We start from the raw sequence: 20598 nt of genomic DNA on the forward strand, positions 1-20598 counted from the left end.
TTCAGTGTTTCTCTCCGGGGTCTTGTCTCAGTAGCTGGCCTAGGACCGGTTTTCAGACAAACAACATCAAGGTACATTTATTGAGACTGAACATGCAATGTATTATAATCAGTCAACTGACCTGGCGATGAACGCACAGTTCGACTCCATCATAATTTTCTTTTCCGAATAGATATGTTCCTGTTGTCTAGTGTCCACTATATGTTTTTTCTTAAGGCACTTAAGAGCAAACGTCCTGCTTCTGTCGGTCGTAAGTTGCACCTGTTGTTACAATTAAGGCGAAGAAATTGAAGACGAAACATCGCAAAGAAATCAGGGATGGATATTTTAAAAGTTATTAGAAAAAACATGGTGTACATGGCTTTCTCTCGACCTAGTTCACCGAAGAGAAAACCAACTTTGCTCCAAAACTCATCTTTTTGCTGTTGCATCATGATATCAAAACGAATTTGAAGAAGCACCATGGGTAATAAAACATAAAGAAGTAAGCAAATAAATTAACAATGGCTTTATCTGTTTGGTGTGTAAAGGTTCATTCGAACACATTCAGGCATTTTGAAGTTATTATCGAAATACACAGTCAATGTTGTTGCTTCTGACTTTATTAAGAATGTTGAATTTCAAATCCAATCTACTTATTGTAATACTGGTCATGTTAAATATAAACCAAATTAATATTATTACTAGGACAATACGATAATAATAAACGGTAACAAACACGTCAAAGACAACACCGGTCCTGCTAATACTTACCAGTTCTACACGCCCGAAGCCTCCCATTCCCAGAGTGGCAACCAACTCAAGTTGGTCCAGCTGTATGTCCCGGTATTCCTGTTCCACCTTCTCTCGCATAGGAGAGAGTGGCATCTCGGAACCATTCCCGCCGCTAGACCTGCCATAGCGACACATCAAATTAAACCTTTTCTAAATAAACAGTTACGGACACAAACATAATAATCTGAAAATTACGGTGACTACACCTCTGATTCGGAATAATAGATTTCTTCAATACCATTTAAACTTATGTTTGTAATTTTGTATGTAACGAATCAAAAGCATTAGTCAGTTGAACAAATAAAATCATAATGTTTAATGTGTATTTTCTCAAAGAAGAATCTAACACATTATCGATATGATATCGGAGCAAGTTTTTATTTTCGAAAACAATCACAGCTATCTAATTGTTCATTTTTACATGTGATCCCAAAGGTTTACAGGCGCCAACCATCGCTTGGTCTTGATTAGTTCTTACGCAGTTGAAGCTTCTGCCTTCTTTTCTCTTTTTTCCTTTTTTTTCCTCACAATTATATGACATTTGAACATTACTTACTCTTAAGCAATAGCAATATTAATCTTAAACTACCAAAATAAAGATGGCCGCCTGTCGGTCATTTTATTTTCTAACCACAACAAAATTAAACGGACACAACGTTATGATATGGGGCACCTGCACATGAAATTTCAGAACAATCCATGTCGTACTTCCCAAGATATAGCGATAACAAGAATTGTGTATGAACGGACGTAGGTTAATTTGAATGTTGGTGGGCTAAAACCTGGTGATGGAGTATAAATTGAACATTTGTATGGATGTGTTTGATTATAGTCTCTGATTTAAACCATTTAGTGATGTGCCTCACTCAATGAAAAATAGCACCCTTACACTTCCTAAATATTTCCGGCTAATACTATTACATTGATCAGATATATAGTTCTAGTCATGTTTAATCTGCGATATTAACATTATAGGACAATATATATCTCCTATAGAATGGTCCATTACACTACAATGTAATTCATTGATTTGGTGTTATATCACATTGGCATTTTGTCAAATAATTTGTTTGCAGTTCAGGTTACATTACGAAATAGCACGTAACATTATTAACATAGAAACCAGTTCATCATTTAGCCATTATATTTTCTTTTACTCAAAATACATCAATGCAGTCTTGGTGTAGTCGAGCCCTAGCAATATGTTTTGATTTTGTGTTCTTAAGGGGGAGGTGGCATGATATATTTATATTGATGAAAACTTTTCTTTCAAATTCAAATTACGTTATTCTGTTCTTATTTCATAATTTAAGTTTCAAAACTAACGGTTTCCATGGTAATGTTAACAAAAAATGGCATTTTTCCATAGCCATGCATGCAGAAACAAAAATACTAATATGCTAATTGGACAAGGCTTCTTGATGGTTTAGATTCAGTTTTACATATAGAGCTGTCACATTTGTTTACTTCACGCAATAGATCTTTATCAATATTTACTTAATAACGTTATTTAAAAACGTTTTATAATAAACCAACAACTCGTTCCGTAACCAAAATAGAAAATATAGTTGATAATATTCTTTCCGATCATACAAGTTATATTTATGGATTTATATGTTTATTACGTTAAAAAAATATTTTTATCACATGCCATATTTATACTTGATGTTAATGATAAAGATGAAGTATACGTGAGTATTGAAGAGATAGTCGGTATTTCCGTAAGTGAATGTCATGCAGAAAGGTATCAGAGAAACCATGCCCAGACCAAATCTGTTAAGTTTAATGGAACAACCAAGAATAAAAGTATTCCAGAAAATAAGGAAGTGGATTTATCTATAAATACATGCTTTGAACGAAGTGTGAAGCAACCGAGAAAGAACAGGATATTCAATCTTCTCCCTAAACCTGTAATTTTACGAGAAGACCGCATGTTTACCATAGGGCATAACAAAAGCACTTACTGGGATTGCAGATATATTCTTGAAATAAATGATCATAAACAAAAATGTATGTTTAAAATACTGAAAATAACAAAATATGTGAATTACCTTTCGATGTCATTAAAATATGTAATAAGTTTTTAGATCGTCTACATCATTCTAGAATAAAGTGATTTTACAAAATCGATCACGAAAAAAGTTTCAGCTAGTTTAAAGGTTTCAATTTCAATAATGTGCCACTACAGTAATACAGAGATCAAGCACCCATGCACGTTGGTATCGCATTCCTCCTGTCATAGCCAGCACGCCTCTGGGATACAGTGTAGAGGAAACAGGTGTCACACAACAGAACAATCCTTAGTACACATGTGGGGTCCAGACCAGAACTCGGTATCGTTAGTACATATATAAATACAAATCTATTTTCAGATTCATTTTCGCAAACGCATTCCAAGACAAAAAGACAAAACCACACACCTCTGTTCTTGGGAGTCATTCTTATGTTCTGAAAGCCTGGCAAACACAGGGTAGACAGAATGGATATGATACTAATATTTATGAACAGTTAAAGGACGAAAATGTACTAGTATATTGATGTAATGGAGTTACATACTACCTAACTTCTACAAGCAGTGTAAACATATTCTTTTTTTCTTTAGTACGCTCTTTAGAATTTGTTTACATTACTAATTGACACTTTAAGATATGGATTGGTACCAGACTATATATCACAGACAACAGACATTACATAAAGTTACGGAGTTAACAAGAAAAGTCTTTCTGTAAAGATGTTGACAAAGTCATTTTTCTTACCTTTGTGCACCTCTTGCTTCATCACCATAATCTTTTTCTTGGAGTTCTTTCAAGTCCCCGATGAGCTTATTGAATGAACTAGAAACACAGGCAAAAACATTTATCATTGTTGCAAAATATTTTGTCATCAATCAAGATGTAATAGGTGTTTAAACACACTGAAAATAATGGAATTTTCGTTGTTCCATTAAACACTTTCTTAAAAATACACACTTTAATTCTATTTGTTTCATAGGGCCCTCCTATACATACAGAATAATTACCATTGTGTGTGTAAATAGTTAGTACTGGCACTCACTTATTTTTTAAATTATCACATATTGATGATGAATAAGTATTGGTTTCAATTACAGGTGTCAAGCAGCATATGATGAGTTTGAACGAAATAATTGTGTTTACATATTGCTTTGTCGGATGATATCATTCAAAGTTTACGTGGAAACCGAAATGGAGAATGTGTCAGTTACTGCAACACAATATACATCCGAAATGTTCCCGTCTGACGTGCCGTTGCAATCGCCAAGAAGGAAAGCCTTGAACTAATGAGAGTTTTCGTGTCACGGAACAGTCTCACAGATATATTTCTCAGATTGTTTTTATTTTGGTATATGAATTTTGTTTATTTCATAGTCATATCTGCGATAATTTTGCTATAAAAAAAACAAAAACAAAAAAACGAGAAGGCAATTCTCACTTCGTTGAAATTTAGAAGCGTATCCCTATGCGCAAGAGAGGGAATAGCATTACCGACGTGATGGTAATGGGCATTTCAAAGGTTATTTCAGGTCAGTTACAGCTGTATCTGTAAATATACTGTACATGTATATTGCATGACCTATATAACACTGCCATTAAACAAATTACACACGACAGTATGAGACCTATCGGAGGTCAACATATATTTCTGCCGTTTAACTGTAAATACATGACATCTCCTGATGTACAAATCAATTTTGTACTTGCGTATAGTGTTAACATAATTTCTCCTATCTCGTTGCAGATCAATGTGAAACTGGTGTACTGTGTTAACATATGACATCTCGTAACTTATGCAGATCAATGTGGAACAGGTGTACTGTGTTAACATATGACATCTTGGAACTTATTGCAGATCAATATTGTAGTGGCGTTATAGTGTTAATATACGACGTTCCTTGATTTTAAGGAAATCAATATAGAACAATTTAGCATATGACATTTCCTGACATATTGGAGATCAATGATATACTGGTATGTAGTGTTGTAGCAGGTGATTCAATGTATCAGAATCATTTCCGTTTGTATTAAAAACAGCGCTAATACTCACTCTCTGTCCACCGTTAGACATTCCACCCCAGGTGCCTGAGCTATCACGTTGGCTGTTCGGCGGTCTTCGCTGCAAATTAAGATTGATTGTGATCTTATCATTATAGAGTGAATTTATGTTGTTTGATTTGTCATCCAATGACAAGTTTTATGCTTAACGCTATTTCTATTGAATAAGAAATACGATAATCAATTAAAGCTAGCGATATCCAGTTTAATTTGTTTCAATCTAATTTTCAAGAGTACATAATACATAAGACAAAGTTTGAATATGTATGTGGACGTGTTTGACATTCTTTGTATGCCTGTTGGTTCCTTTGTAGTTAACCTTGCTCTCGTTCTGAAACGTGCCACTACTTGGCTAAGGTTTACATAGCAGGTGTCCAGAAGATACGTATCCTTCCGGAACATCTGGTTTTCTTCCCCACTTTTTCAAGTGTTCATATTTTCCCATAGTTTTACATCTGGAGTTTGGATTATGATTCTGTTGCAATGTCGGTATTTTCTTTGCCGTTTTTTATGACGTTAGTTATATCATAGTAAAATGAGATGAATGCTCACCTGAGTAACGCCTTCTCGCCGAAGTAATCACCACGTTTAAGAGATCTGATGAGTTGAGGGTCGTCGAATCCGGCTATCTTTTGTGTCACTTCGACCTTTAAAGAATTCGTTTAACAATTATGTCAATATCTTATATCTTATTGTTATATCAGTAACGTATATAACTAAAACATGTGGCATCAAATAGAATGGTTTTCAATATCAGATATTGAGTGGTATACAGACACAGGTAGGTGATCTCTTACCAAGATCTTTAGGCAATATAACAATATGCGACAGAAATTTACAGCCGATAGTTAGTGATATCTAACCGAAATTTACAGCCGAGAGTTAGGGATATCTAACCGAAATTTATAGCCGATGGTTAGGGATATCTAACCGAAATTTACAGCCGATAGTTAAGAATATCGGAATAGGCAAAGTAAGTGATTTTCAGCCGGTATCGAGTGATATCTGACAGAGATTTTCAGTCGGTATTGGGTGACATTTCACAGGGGTATACAGTCGGTATTGGGTGGCATATCACAGGGGTATACAGTCGGTATTGGGTGGCATTTCACAGGGGTATACAGTCGGTATTGGGTGTCATATCACAGGGGTATACAGTCGGTATTGGGTGACATTTCACAGGGGTATACAGTCGGTATTGGGTGGCATTTCACAGGGGTATACAGTCGGTATTGGGTGGCATTTCATGGGGGTATACAGTCGGTATTGGGTGGCATTTCACAGGGGTATACAGTCGGTATTGGGTGGCATATCACAGGGGTATACAGTCGGTATTGGGTGACATATCACAGGGGTATACAGTCGGTATTGGGTGACATATCACAGGGGTATACAGTTGGTAATGGGTGGCATATCACAAGGGTATACAGTCGGTATTGAGTTATATTTGACCGATAACCAATAATGGTTTGTAAACATGTTAGTGTGCTTATTCTTAACATAGTTTTGCTTATTTAACATCCGGTATTGAATGTCTCACGTTTACTCCCGGTATTGACTGTCTCACATTAAAACCCGATATTAACTGTCTCATGTTTATACCCGGTATTGACTGTCTCACCTTAACAACCGGTATTGGCTGTCTCACGTTTATACCCGGTATTCACTGTCTCACGTTTACACATGGTATTGGCTGTCTCACGTTTACACCCGGTATTCACTGTCTCACGTTTACACATGGTATTGGCGGGTCCTTGTTTTTACCTGGTAATGACTGTCTTATGTTTAAACCTGGTATTGACTGTGTCACTTTTACACCTGGTATTGACTGTGTCACTTTTACACCTGGTATTGACTGTCTCACGTTTTTACCTGGTAATGACTGTCTCATGTTTACACCTGGTATTCACTGTCTCTCATTTACACTCGGTATTGACTGTGTCACTTTTACACCTTGTATTCTCTGTTTCACGTTTACCCCCGGTATTTATAGTGTCACTTTTACACCTTGTACTGACTGTTTCACGTTTACCCCCGGTATTGACTGTATCAGTTTTACACCATGTATTCACTGCCTCACATTTACATCTGGTATCCACTCTGTCAGTTTTACACCCTATATTGACTGTATCAAATTTATACCATGTATTCACTGCCTCACATTTACATCTGGTATTCACTGTGTCACTTTTACACCCTATATTGACTGCGTCACTTTTACACCCGGTATTCACTGTCTCACATTCACATCTGGTATTTACCGTGTCACTTTTATACCCGATACTAACTTCCTAATCCTCCCTCCTTTCTTACTTTAGTTCACATATTGACTATCTTTCCTAGCTGACATTTACACCAGGTATCAACCGTCTTACTTTGCTAAAATATCTGATGTATTTAACGTCTGACATATAAAGAAAAACTTAATAATCGTGTCTATTTATCAGCTGCCTTGTGAAATAAGGCAGGACAGTTCTGACGTTATAATGTTACTGAAGTGTCGTGATACCTCCCCAGTTCTACCCGGTATTATAAACTTACCTCTCCCTTATTGATGATAAAGAATGTGTCACCTGTTCCGCCTTCTCTAATGATGTATTCGTGTTCATGGAAAAAGTCCTGAAATATAAATGATGCATTTTACTATAATTATGGTAGTGAACATCACAAACTCCTACTCTAACATAGTACATACAGGAGTGAATCACTTACTCGGATTTTCCGTTTGGAAGGAGGCTTTACATTAACGCAAGCCCCTAGAAGTTTCAATAAATATCCAGGTTTCATCCTCAATATATCACGAAGTATCTATCATGGAAAAGTCTGTATCAGTATGAACACTAGAAAAGTTTTGTATAAAGCTGTCTTAAACTAAACATTTATCTAGAAGCATGTTCTCTTTGTTATAGCAATGTGCGAGACAAATATTTCCATGACTGAAGACATTCAAACATTCCTCGATACAAAATTGATCAATATCACTATACATATATATAGTTTATTTTTTTCTGCACTTTTCTGATATACCGAATCACCAATGTTCTCAACCTAAAATATGTATGTATAGCGTGTCACTGGCAAGTGGCAGTATAGTCTTATATAGTAACGACTGACTGATCAAATGAGACATTTGTTGCGTTTTGCAGTGATAACTTCTATTATACGTCCATGAACAGAACACACACCACGCGTGGGGATTCAGAAAATTGGAACAAAAGATATGATTACGTAATTATAGGGAACTATCATAAATATTTTTATGTGTAGACAAATCGATTTTTCGGGGTAAAAACAATTCTGCATGAATGCCATATTTAGAGCATCCATATAATATATATATATAACATGTCAACGCGACTTTACACTTCTGGGGTCGTCTTGTGGAAGTGTACCAAAGACGGGAAGAACCAGTTTATGAGGCTACCAAAACAAAAGATCACTTTCACAAAGGACATCAATAAACATTAAGCAAATACCTTAATAAATGATATTCGCTAAAAGAAATTGCATTTTATTTAGGCAACAGCTAGTAAAGCAATGCACTTGTATTAACTATTCTATTTATAAACTGTAAGTTGCAGAGTAATTGTTTTATATATATATTGCTAACTGCAAAGGCATTGCTTCATGTATGTAATGCTAACTGCTAAGACATTGCCACATTTATAAACTGTTAACTGCAAAAGAATTATTTCATTTACACACTGCTAACTGCAACGACATTGCTTCATTTATATACTGTTAACTACAACGACATTGCTTCATTTATATACTGTTAACTACAACGACATTGCTTCATTTATATACTGTTAACTACAACGACATTGCTTCATTCATATACTGTTACCTGCAACGACATTGCTTCATTCATATACTGTTAACTACAACGACATTGCTTCATTAATATACTGTTAACTACAACGACATTGCTTCATTTATATACTGTTAACTGCAACGACATTGCTTCATTCATATACTGTTAACTGCAACGACATTGCTTCATTTATATACTGTTAACTACAACGACATTGCTTCATATATATACTGTTAACTGCAACGACATTGCTTCATTCATATACTGTTAACTGCAACGACATTGCTTCATTTATATACTGTTAACTACAACGACATTGCTTCATTTATATACTGTTAACTACAACGACATTGCTTCATTTATATACTGTTAACTACAACGACATTGCTTCATTTATATACTGTTAACTACAACGACATTGCTTCATTCATATACTGTTAACTACAACGACATTGCTTCATTCATATACTGTTAACTACAACGACATTGCTTCATTTATATACTGTTAACTACAACGACATTGCTTCATATATATACTGTTAACTGCAACGACATTGCTTCATTCATATACTGTTAACTGCAACGACATTGCTTCATTTATATACTGTTAACTACAACGACATTGCTTCATTTATATACTGTTAACTACAACGACATTGCTTCATTCATATACTGTTAACTGCAACGACATTGCTTCATATATATACTGTTAACTGCAACGACATTGCTTCATTCATATACTGTTAACTACAACGACATTGCTTCATTCATATACTGTTAACTACAACGACATTGCTTCATATATATACTGTTAACTGCAACGACATTGCTTCATTCATATACTGTTAACTACAACGACATTGCTTCATATATATACTGTTAACTGCAACGACATTGCTTCATTCATATACTGTTAACTACAACGACATTGCTTCATTCATATACTGTTAACTACAACGACATTGCTTCATATATATACTGTTAACTGCAACGACATTGCTTCATTCATATACTGTTAACTACAACGACATTGCTTCATATATATACTGTTAACTGCAACGACATTGCTTCATTCATATACTGTTAACTGCAACGACATTGCTTCATTCATATACTGTTAACTACAACGACATTGCTTCATATATATACTGTTAACTGCAACGACATTGCTTCATTCATATACTGTTAACTACAACGACATTGCTTCATTCATATACTGTTAACTACAACGACATTGCTTCATATATATACTGTTAACTGCAACGACATTGCTTCATTCATATACTGTTAACTGCAACGACATTGCTTCATTTATATACTGTTAACTGCAACGACATTTCTTCATTTACATCCTGTTAACTACAACGACATTGCTTCATTTATATACTGTTAACTGCAATGACATTGCTACATGTGTATACTGCTAACAGTAAAGGTATTGCTTCATGTGTATACTGCTAACTGTAAAGACATTACTTCATTTTTATACTGCTAACTGTAAAGACATTACTTCATTTTTATACTGCTAACTGTAAAGACATTACTTCATTTTTATACTGCTAGCTGATGCGAAATTTCTTCATTTTCATACTGCTAACTGCTAAGGAATTGTTTTAATATTCTGCTAACTGTTATATAATAATTTTATTATATACTATATAGCATCTAAGGAAATGTTAAATTTATAAACCGTTTGCTATTAAAGATTTGCTTTATTTGACTGTATTCGTATGTGTATGCTAAGCTATTGTACTGTAACGCTGCTACGTTTATGGGTTCACTGGCATGGCATGCTGAAGTATATATAGAACGTAAAATAAATTACAGTAGATTAAGTGTATGTAAAACAAAGCACTTACCACTTCTAAAACATCCGCTATTTTCGCTAATTTTTCTGTCGGCAGTTTTTTCAAAAGTGGAACGCTAAAAGTAAAACAAATAATATCATAACTTATAGAGCTAAGAACAGTAATCAAAAGAGTGAACATGGTTCTTGATGAAAACACAATATTCATAGGCAGTCCTTATGGAGTCTAATACTGAGTACAGAGATACAAGATTACGTCGCTCGAACCATATCATTAAAGCATATCATAACATCCTCCAAATAGTCTTTATTAAAAACTACCAGCAAAGTTATTGAATTATTCAAACTGTAAACGTTTGTAAAGGTTAAATTTGGCGGCAATTAGTTGAGACTTGGAACCAGCTTGTCTGCTGATATCAGATAAAGTAAAGCTGATACTAGTCAGCTAGTTTGTTTCCATCAACCCCCAACTTGAATATAACATTATAACTCTTTGTTTTACATAGAATTGATTGATTTATTTATTACCCAGTGAATTACATCAGGATTAATGCTTTATTGTTTCAGTGTTCATTTATTCCAGCAAAGTAAACACATTAATGATTGAAAGTGCCATTATCGACTTTACGAACATTAACATAAATCCTTAATGAGATATTTAACGCTAAGGAACGTTCGTGAAACCAGGGCTTTGTAGCAATGATTTAAATACACGTGTATAGTGTGATAAATTTCATATCTATACCTCTTTAAGTTTTGTACTGGGTTAACACTAAGCTTACATAATTACATACTCACAAAGTGCTGCTGCTGAAAGTAGTATCTTATATACTAAAATTATTGAGATCCAACGTTGTTTTGGAAGTGTTAAACAAACTGACAATACTATATACACGGTCGTCGAGTTGACCAAACTTGCAGCGAGATAGTTTTTTTTACAGAATACACTGCATCAGATTTGCAGCTGATCGATATGGTTTCCGAAATCTTAATATATTAAACCACAGATATAATTAGATATAATAATCTTATGATGTATAGCTTAATATCTACTAAGGGACATGTAATGATATTTAACACAATTCGATTAAGTAATATCTAATTACGATAGCTTTAAGACAGATATATCATATGATATATTTTGAGGGACCTAGAGACAGGTCATTCCCTATCAGTACGGACAACAGTACTTTTACGTGTCTTTACACGTCCAGAAACAGACTACGTCACCACAGAGATTATAGGACTATATATATATATATCATCCGGTACTACACTGATTCTTTATCGATTAGCTCGGAGTGTATACGATATTACTACCCATGATTGAAGCAGATAACAAAGAAGCTGTATTCATAGCAGTCTCCCATGTATGTTTTCTGTGTTAGAGCAGATGTCCACCGTTTACCAGCAAACACCAGTATGACCTCCTCACTTGTTGTTCAAGCGCAAGGTGGACAAGACTATAACTGGCTTTGTGGTGGACGTTATTTTGTCGGTAATTAAGGAAGACACTGACGAGACTACTGACACTAGGATATGTGCTGTCATATACACATAAACTGTTTACAATCCAGTTAGCGTTGTAGAATGTCAACACGACAAAAGACTCTCTATGATCATGTTAACACAAAGTGTATTGTCAACACATCAGACAATTCTCCATAATCTCTACATTCGTGTCAACACGAAATACGTTGTCAACATGCCATAGAACTCTCTACAGTCATGTTATCATAAAACATAGTGTCAACATGACGTAAAACTCTCAACAGTCATGTTATCATAAAACATAGTGTCAACATGACGTAAAACTCTCTACAATCAAGTTATCATAAAACAAAGTGTCAACATGACGTAAAACTCTCTACAGTCATGTTATCATAAAACATAGTGTCAACATGACGTAAAACTCTCTACAGTCATGTTATCATAAAACATAGTGTCAACATGACGTAAAACTCTCTACAATCATGTTATCATAAAACATAGTGTCAACATGACGTGAAACTCTCTACAGTCATGTTATCATAAAACATAGTGTCAACATGACGTAAAACTCTCTACAGTCATGTTATCATAAAACATAGTGTCAACATGACGTAAAACTCTCTACAATCAAGTTATCATAAAACAAAGTGTCAACATGACGTAAAACTCTCTACAGTCATGTTATCATAAAACATAGTGTCAACATGACGTAAAACTCTCTACAGTCATGTTATCATAAAACATAGTGTCAACATGACGTAAAACTCTCTACAGTCATGTTATCATAAAACATAGTGTCAACATGACGTAAAACTCTCTACAGTCATGTTATCATAAAACATAGTGTCAACATGACGTAAAACTCTCTACAGTCATGTTATCATAAAACATAGTGTCAACATGACGTAAAACTCTCTACAGTCATGTTATCATAAATATAGTGTCAACATGACGTAAAACTCTCTACAGTCATGTTATCATAAAACATAGTGTCAACATGACGTAAAACTCTCTACAGTCATGTTATCATAAAACATAGTGTCAACATGACGTAAAACTCTCTACAGTCACAGTCATGTTATCATAAAACATAGTGTCAACATGACGTAAAACTCTCTACACAGTCATGTTATCATAAAACATAGTGTCAACATGACGTTAAACTCTCTACAGTCATGTTATCATAAAACATAGTGTCAACATGACGTAAAACTCTCTACAGTCAAGTTATCATATCATAAAACATAGTGTCAACAACGTAAAACTCTCTACAGTCATGTTATCATAAAACATAGTGTCAACATGACGTAAAACTCTCTACATCATAAAACATAGTGTCAACATTACTCTCTACAGTCATGTTATCATAAAACATAGTACATGACGTAAAACTCTCAACATAAAACATAGTGTCAACATGACGTAAAACTCTCTACAGTCACATAAATAACATGACGTAAAACTCTCTACAGTCATGTTATCATAAAACATAGTGTCAACATGACGTAAAACTCTCTACAGTCATGTTATCATAAAACATAGTGTCAACATGACGTAAAACTCTCTACAGTCATGTTATCATAAAACATAGTGTCAACATGACGTAAAACTCTCTACAGTCATGTTATCATAAAACATAGTGTCAACATGACGTAAAACTCTCTACAATCAAGTTAACTTTAAGTAGAGTGCCAACACAACATAAACTGTTTACCTTTATTACTTATACGGTATAAACTCCATAAACTGTGTAATACCCTCTTGTGTATCTAAAGGAGAGTATCAATATATCAGCAAATCTTTACATTCATGTAAAAACGAATTATAATTTGAACCCGTCAGTATATTTTGTCGACTAGGATAGTTATTTATTGCTACGTGCATATTCCGAACCTGAGCAAGACATTAATGTGAACATGTACATTTACTTTTGTCAATTAACAAGACACACACTAGCCTACATTCCAGCATCTATTCATTCCAAAACCCTGCCTAAACTTAATCACGCAAAGATGTCACATTTCCTTCTGTCATATTAAGACACGTTTAGAATTACTATGTACGAAACAACAGCAAAACCTGATTGACGACTACTAAATATAGAAACAAGGCTTTTCGATTACATTACTTGTGTTTTTAATTATCAATAAGTTGACTCTTTTATCCAAATATAAAGAATACCTAGGTGTACAGTTGAAACTGAAATCAAACAATCAAGAAAAAAGGTTCATGTAAACATTTGAAGACATCAGGTCCCCGTCTCTCCCAGAATGCATTGCGGTATCCTGCATCAGCCAACATCCAAGGGCCACACAGTATAACAAAATCTGTAGTAACACTTACATCACGAACCCTTTTATACCAACTGTTTGAAATTAAGATATTCTCTAACGTTTTGAGACAAAATTATAAAATAATTAGTTAAGGTTATGTTAAAAGTTGGAAAGTGCGAATGACATTGATGGTAAACGTTATTGTCTATTAACCGTTTAGAGACTTGACGGGGCCTGAATGGGCCTGACTGCACTCTTGTAGACATTGGGATATGTCTAATAATAAAACAACCCTATGTGATACATGTATCAGTGATTAATACACCCGTCGGGTACATATTTATATATAATGTATGGCAATCTGACCTTCTAAGGAAGCGGATGTTCTCTTCCTGTCGTTGTATACCGGTCTTCATCATGATGGCCTGGAACACACGTCGATCTAGCACCCATACCTTCACATCAGACAATGCTGCATCGAAAAATGTAGGATACCCAGTAAGGTTTGGGGAACAATTCGTTATATGCAACTTCAGAGATACACTATCTGACCGGGGTAGCAATTTGTAATAGTACAACTTAATTGATACAGAACTTGGCTAAGGCAACAGGTTGTTATATACAACTTACAACTTCATTGATACAGAACTTGGCTAAGGCAACAGGTTGTTATATACAACTTCATTGATACAGAGCTTGGCTAAGGCAACAGGTCGTTATATACAACTTCATTGATACAGAACATGGCTAGGGCAACAGGTCGTTATATACAACTTCATTGATACAGAACATGGCTAAGGCAACAGGTCGTTATATACAACTTCATTGATACAGAGCTTGGCTAAGGCAACAGGTCGTTATATACAACTTCATTGATACAGAACATGGCCAAGCGAACAGGTCGTTATATACAACTTCATGACAAATCCGTTATGCCCTTGACATATAACATAAACATCTTTATGGATACCGAGTCGGGACTTGACATATGACGCTTGATACAATTTTATGGATACCCAGTCGGGAATGGACACCTGACGTTATATACAACATTATAGATACCCAGTCTGGACTGGACACCTGACGTTATATACAACTTTATGGATACCCAGTCGGGACTGGCCACCTGACGTTATATACGACTTTATGGATACCCAGTCGGGAATGGACACCTGACGTTATATACAACTTTATGGATACCCAGTCAGGACCTCGACACATGACGCTATACACAAATACATGGATACTCAATCTGGCCTGAACACATGACGGTATACAAATTTATGATACCCAGTCTGGACTGGTCAACATGATGTTATAAAAAATATTCGCAATTTGGTCAGCGTATTACGTAGTTACAAAAAGAACATACGCATTTTTGTATATCAAAGAAAACATCTACCACACCACAAACGACTCGGCATCAGAAGATTCGTTATAATCTCTAGTTTAGGGTAAAACAATTATCACATAAAATACAAACAGTTCTGTCATTTAATAAAGTGATCATATATTGAAATATGCTCCAATATTTTGTAAAGAACAATTTCGACCTCGATTCCTCCTCGACCAACGCATTTGCTTCCAAACAAAACGTAATTACCTTGTGATACCTCCAGACGTATAAAATTACATAAAGAGTGGTGTTGTAGAAAGGGAAACGACTGATTACACTCTCTATTTTGATACATTGTGGAGGACCAGGAAAATAAGGATTATTCGTATTTCCGGCACTACATCTACCTAGGTATGTTAACATGACAAGTTATTGATGAAAGGGATTGAAAAGCAACAGGCCCTTTTGCCACTTGAATCATACCTCGGACGGAAGCAGTTCTTGTGCAGTTGTAGAGAATGGCTAATTCCCCAAAAGCGCGACCAGCCTTCATTTTACCCAACACTTTGGACTCCTTTAGCACCTCCAATTCTCCATCTGTGGAAACAAAACGAATATATATCGTAATGATGATAGTATTTGTTGTAACCAGCATGTCATGTTTTATTTCATTTGAATAGTGGCAAGGTTCAGAATATACACATGTACATATATTTATCTAAAATTATCGAATATATGATTATTGAGACATTTATTCAATACTGGTGCTTAAACACCTCCCATCCCGATTTTGATATTTTTTAGATCAGTTTGGATTTCCCGCAGTGCCATCGAAGCATTAAATTTCAATACCGCTGACGAGTTCTAAAAGGACTAATCAACAGTAAGGCTCAGTTAAATCATTGTTTGGTTCTAATGCATCAAATGTTTAATTCTTATTAAACGCTGCTATATAGATTCTAAATTCGTATTAAAAGCTGTTATATAAATGTGCGTCTTTTGTTCAATATTGATCATGTGTACTGTTCATGTAGTATGTCTAACTACATTCTAGTTCGATAGAGAGACTTCCATTTTCAAGTAGACAAAAGTTCTGGTCATTCCATTTCTAACTACAGCTCATCATTGATATTGAGAAATAAAGAATTAATTTATTTTACAAAATCAGATGACAGGGGACTTATGGCACAAATTTCAACGGATGTCAACAATCGTGTGATAGCAGGCGGTTAATGCTATACTAATTATTCTCTTCTCCAGTTACATTGCATCCTTGTAGATCAAACAATATATTTATTCCAGTGATAATGCATCTGAAGACATCAGAAAGGATGTGAACTTCCTTTGGGACCTACGTAGGTTGACAGCAGTCTGAGTGACAAAGTGGAAGGATATTCACAAGAGAAGCAGTCTAACTAAAAAACATGAATATAGCTGTACAGGAGACAGAAAGCGCTCTAGTCGCGCGTGAATTTCCAAATACTTCTCCTAACGAGATCATTAAAACTCTTCGATTTATTCTAAGATCTCGAAAGAACGGCTTCCATGATGGATGTTTACAGTTACTGATGTGATCTGAGTTGATCCAATTAGTAATTTAAACGTCAGATAATATAGTCAGTCAGGCGTAATAAAAAAGGAAAGGGTTTTTTCTATAAATTAAGTCCCTCCTACAAAGTAGAGGACTTATTGCTTTTATCCTTTTTCTTCTACTTCTTCTTATTAGTACGAGTTAACCGTTAAGAAGCATTTACATAATAATATATATAAAATGCAGCTGTGTCTAATGAATGATTATTTTTCTGTAAAGTATCATAATATTGGTCAAGGGATGCGATGACACACGATCGTGAGGAGGCAAACAAAAACCTGTGTGCTGGGAAACGATTTTGGAACATTTAATGATTTTGCATCTTAATAGTAAAAATATCAGACTCCAGGAAAAAAAATTAATAACAGAAATGAAACTGGGGAAATAAAATAAATAAAATGTATGCCGGTTGTGCTTCGTACCCCCAGCCATAATCGAGTTATTTGTTTTAAACTATAATAGCTTCGGTAAGACAATGTTATCGACTGTTTTCCCTACAGTACATAAGCAACTAACCTATAAATCATCCGGTAATAGCTCGCTGCTTAAAGAAAAAGTAGTCGATAAATTTCTTGAATAATTTCCGAGTCGTTTCAAAACTTTGAAATATTGACTCTTTCAAATGAAAATATGCTTCAGTGCATGATGTAGTGTTTTCAATAAAATCGCAATGTTCATGGACCGAGTATATTAGAATCTAATGGCAAGTAAACCTTGTACAATGTTCTCAAGTGGTTTGGTCATGAACTGAAGGCACGAGGCTCTCAGATCAGATTGTATAGTTGTTTCGGTCATTAACATAAAAATATTTTTATTATGTGAACCCTTATTTAACAAGCAACCTTATTATAAGTATTTATATCTAACTGTATTTAAAATGCGATGTCACTGTCCCAATACTGGGGGCCCTAAAAAGTATTTGATGCAGTAGTGAAACAAACAAAAATATCAAACCTTTGTGACATACTTGAAATAGTAGACTCTTTAAAATAAAATTAAAAAAACAAAACAAATAAGCATTAAATAAAAAAATATCCCAGATGAGCTTTAAAATTTAAATGTGTCTAGTTTTATGAATATTATTACAAAGGAGTTGTCTAATGTAAGAAACACAACGGTGCAATCAGTTGTCTGATTGAACAACAAACATGACCGCCAAAAATGTTTAAACTTTGAAACTTTCAAATTGTTGATGGTGTATATCAAGGCTCTGTCTATGTTGATAACCACTTAACAGGTGTAACAGTTATCTACTGTCCAATGTCGACTGCTTGAGTCTGATTTACCCGAGTCATGCATGACTGCTTCTGTCGTGTAGAGATTGACCACCAGAGGTCTGGCAGCTTGCTCTAGTGCAGGCAGACTTAGCTGTTGAGTAGAATTATCTTCTGCGATAGCAGCAGTAGTTCGGGGACTTCTATAACGATCTCCGTCACAATTTGACTTCTTTTATATTGAGTTTCAGTATTGTCCGTATTACATGCAAAAAACGCAACATTTTCAACATTCCATCTTGTTTCGATCTTCATCATACATATTAGAAAACCAATTATAAGGTAAAGTTAACCACGAATTAGGAGCAGTAAATCTATATTTCATCATAAACTATTTATCTGGTGTGTAGTTACTTTAGTACCCATAAACGGCAAGGTGTGTAACAAAGCTTTCCATTGAAATAACCCTTACTAATTACTCGTTTGTACAGATACAAGGCTGTAGTGAGCAGATAATGAGGACATATTCCATCACTGGAAACATATCACAACTCAATAATATGGAGTTTTTGAATAAAATGCATGTGACGTTCTTTACTATAAATTGCTAGGTTATTGTTTGATTTATAAAGGACGACCACAATGCTACAACAGAATTTGATTTTTTTCACCAATTTCATTTTTATACAATACTTTATTGCATTTCAAGACATAAAATAAATGCTTCTCCTACGACGAGATGAGATCGTCTTATCTCAAATGTTCCCATGAACAAAATAAACACCAATAACTAGAGGTTTTGAATGACTGCCTTACAAAATTAATAAGACAAATCAGGTTATTATTTTCATAGCAAAGGCAAGTGAGGTTTAAATGGTCAATAATATGTCAACAGTTATAAAAGCAATTAATCTATGGAATCCTTATAACAAGTTTAATTTCCAAGAGAAGACTTTCAACGTTTCAACAAAGAGAATTACCGATTACCAGTATTTTCAGTATCGTCTCGATCCAATAATGGACGTATAATAAACAAGGAAATACACAAAAAGGAAATAATGAATCTGCATCAAAATCTCCATGTTATGCATGACAATCATTGTAAATGTTATGTATGGGCAACAAATCAATAACTGATGGATTTCCTTATGGTCATGGTTCCTATATTTAATTTTCTGAGTGAGGGAGGTAAGTAGGAGGTAGTAGGTAGGTAGGTGTTTTGTTTTTAACAGGAGATAGGTAGTAGGTAGGTAGGTGTTTTGTTTTAACTGGAGGGAGGTAAGTAGGTAGTAGTTAGGCAGATAGGTGTTTTGTTCTTAACTAGAGAGATGTAAGTAGGTAGTAGGTAGGTAGTTGTTTTTGTTTTAACTAGAGGGAGGTAGATAGTAGGCAGTAAGTGTTTTGTTTTAATTGATATAATGATGTGTATCATTTTATGACTATTCGCGGTCAATTTTACCACATGGAAAGGAAGGAGACAAGACAAATCATCCGTCCCCCACACTTGATTGTTATTGTACCTAAACATTTACCTAATTTTGAAAACATGTTCGAGAGTTGATGTTACTGATAAAAGTCACGTTACCCTCTGAAAGCGCCAAAAATCAACAGCATCATCTTTGGCAATTTCCAAATACTATGAGCGTAATGTTTCTGACAGCTGATCAACGCTCTCAATAATTTAACAGTACAAACTTTCAGAGGTAACATGGATATGGCCATCCAGACATATTTTACAGTATACCAAATCTGAATGTTCGATTCTGATGTGGATCTCTCATACAGGTGTCGTAATAGCTCCTTTGTTTGCATTTTTCGTTCAAATTGCATCAGAATTATATTTTCCCAAAATAGTGAATAACACCTTTCACTACAAATTCAGAATCATGCACAACATCAAAATAATTAATTAAACCGCAGCAAACAGCTGTTTTGCTGATTGATTTTATCATTTTATTTATTTTATTAAAAAAGAAAGAGGATGGGTTAAATTGTTTTATGGGGCATATTGTTTAAGTGAAATTAGTTTTTTCGGGTTCTAGCGAGTTTCTTGAACAAATCGTTTTTCAATGGTTCCTCCGGGAATAAACGTCTACTAGAATTGAGTTTGCTCGAATGAGCCAAAGAGAAATTCTATAAATCTGAATTTACAGGAAGAAGTGCGTATTTTGGTAACAAGATATACTCTCCCTACAACAACAAAAATATATATTTCTTTGAAAAGTTTT

General features: G+C 34.7%; 1 protein-coding gene across 1 annotated transcript in view; it reads right to left on the reverse strand.

The window, feature by feature from the left end:
• The window catches only part of LOC132551358 (cGMP-dependent protein kinase 1-like), an 80123-nt gene that overhangs the window by 6328 nt on the left and 53197 nt on the right, over nt 1-20598 (reverse strand). The window contains exons 4-13 of the mRNA XM_060215497.1: nt 16049-16162; nt 14596-14701; nt 10518-10581; nt 7386-7463; nt 5397-5491; nt 4837-4905; nt 3531-3608; nt 3195-3230; nt 754-892; nt 122-261 (exon numbers count right to left, since the gene is read on the reverse strand). Coding sequence (XP_060071480.1) covers nt 122-261; nt 754-892; nt 3195-3230; nt 3531-3608; nt 4837-4905; nt 5397-5491; nt 7386-7463; nt 10518-10581; nt 14596-14701; nt 16049-16162 — 919 coding nt within the window. The remainder of the gene's footprint in view (nt 1-121; nt 262-753; nt 893-3194; nt 3231-3530; nt 3609-4836; nt 4906-5396; nt 5492-7385; nt 7464-10517; nt 10582-14595; nt 14702-16048; nt 16163-20598) is intronic.

Source organism: Ylistrum balloti, unplaced genomic scaffold (genome assembly GCF_031769215.1).
Source record: "Ylistrum balloti isolate Yb309-2 unplaced genomic scaffold, AGI_CSIRO_Ybal_v1 Utg370196, whole genome shotgun sequence".
NCBI lineage: Eukaryota > Metazoa > Mollusca > Bivalvia > Pectinida > Pectinidae > Ylistrum > Ylistrum balloti.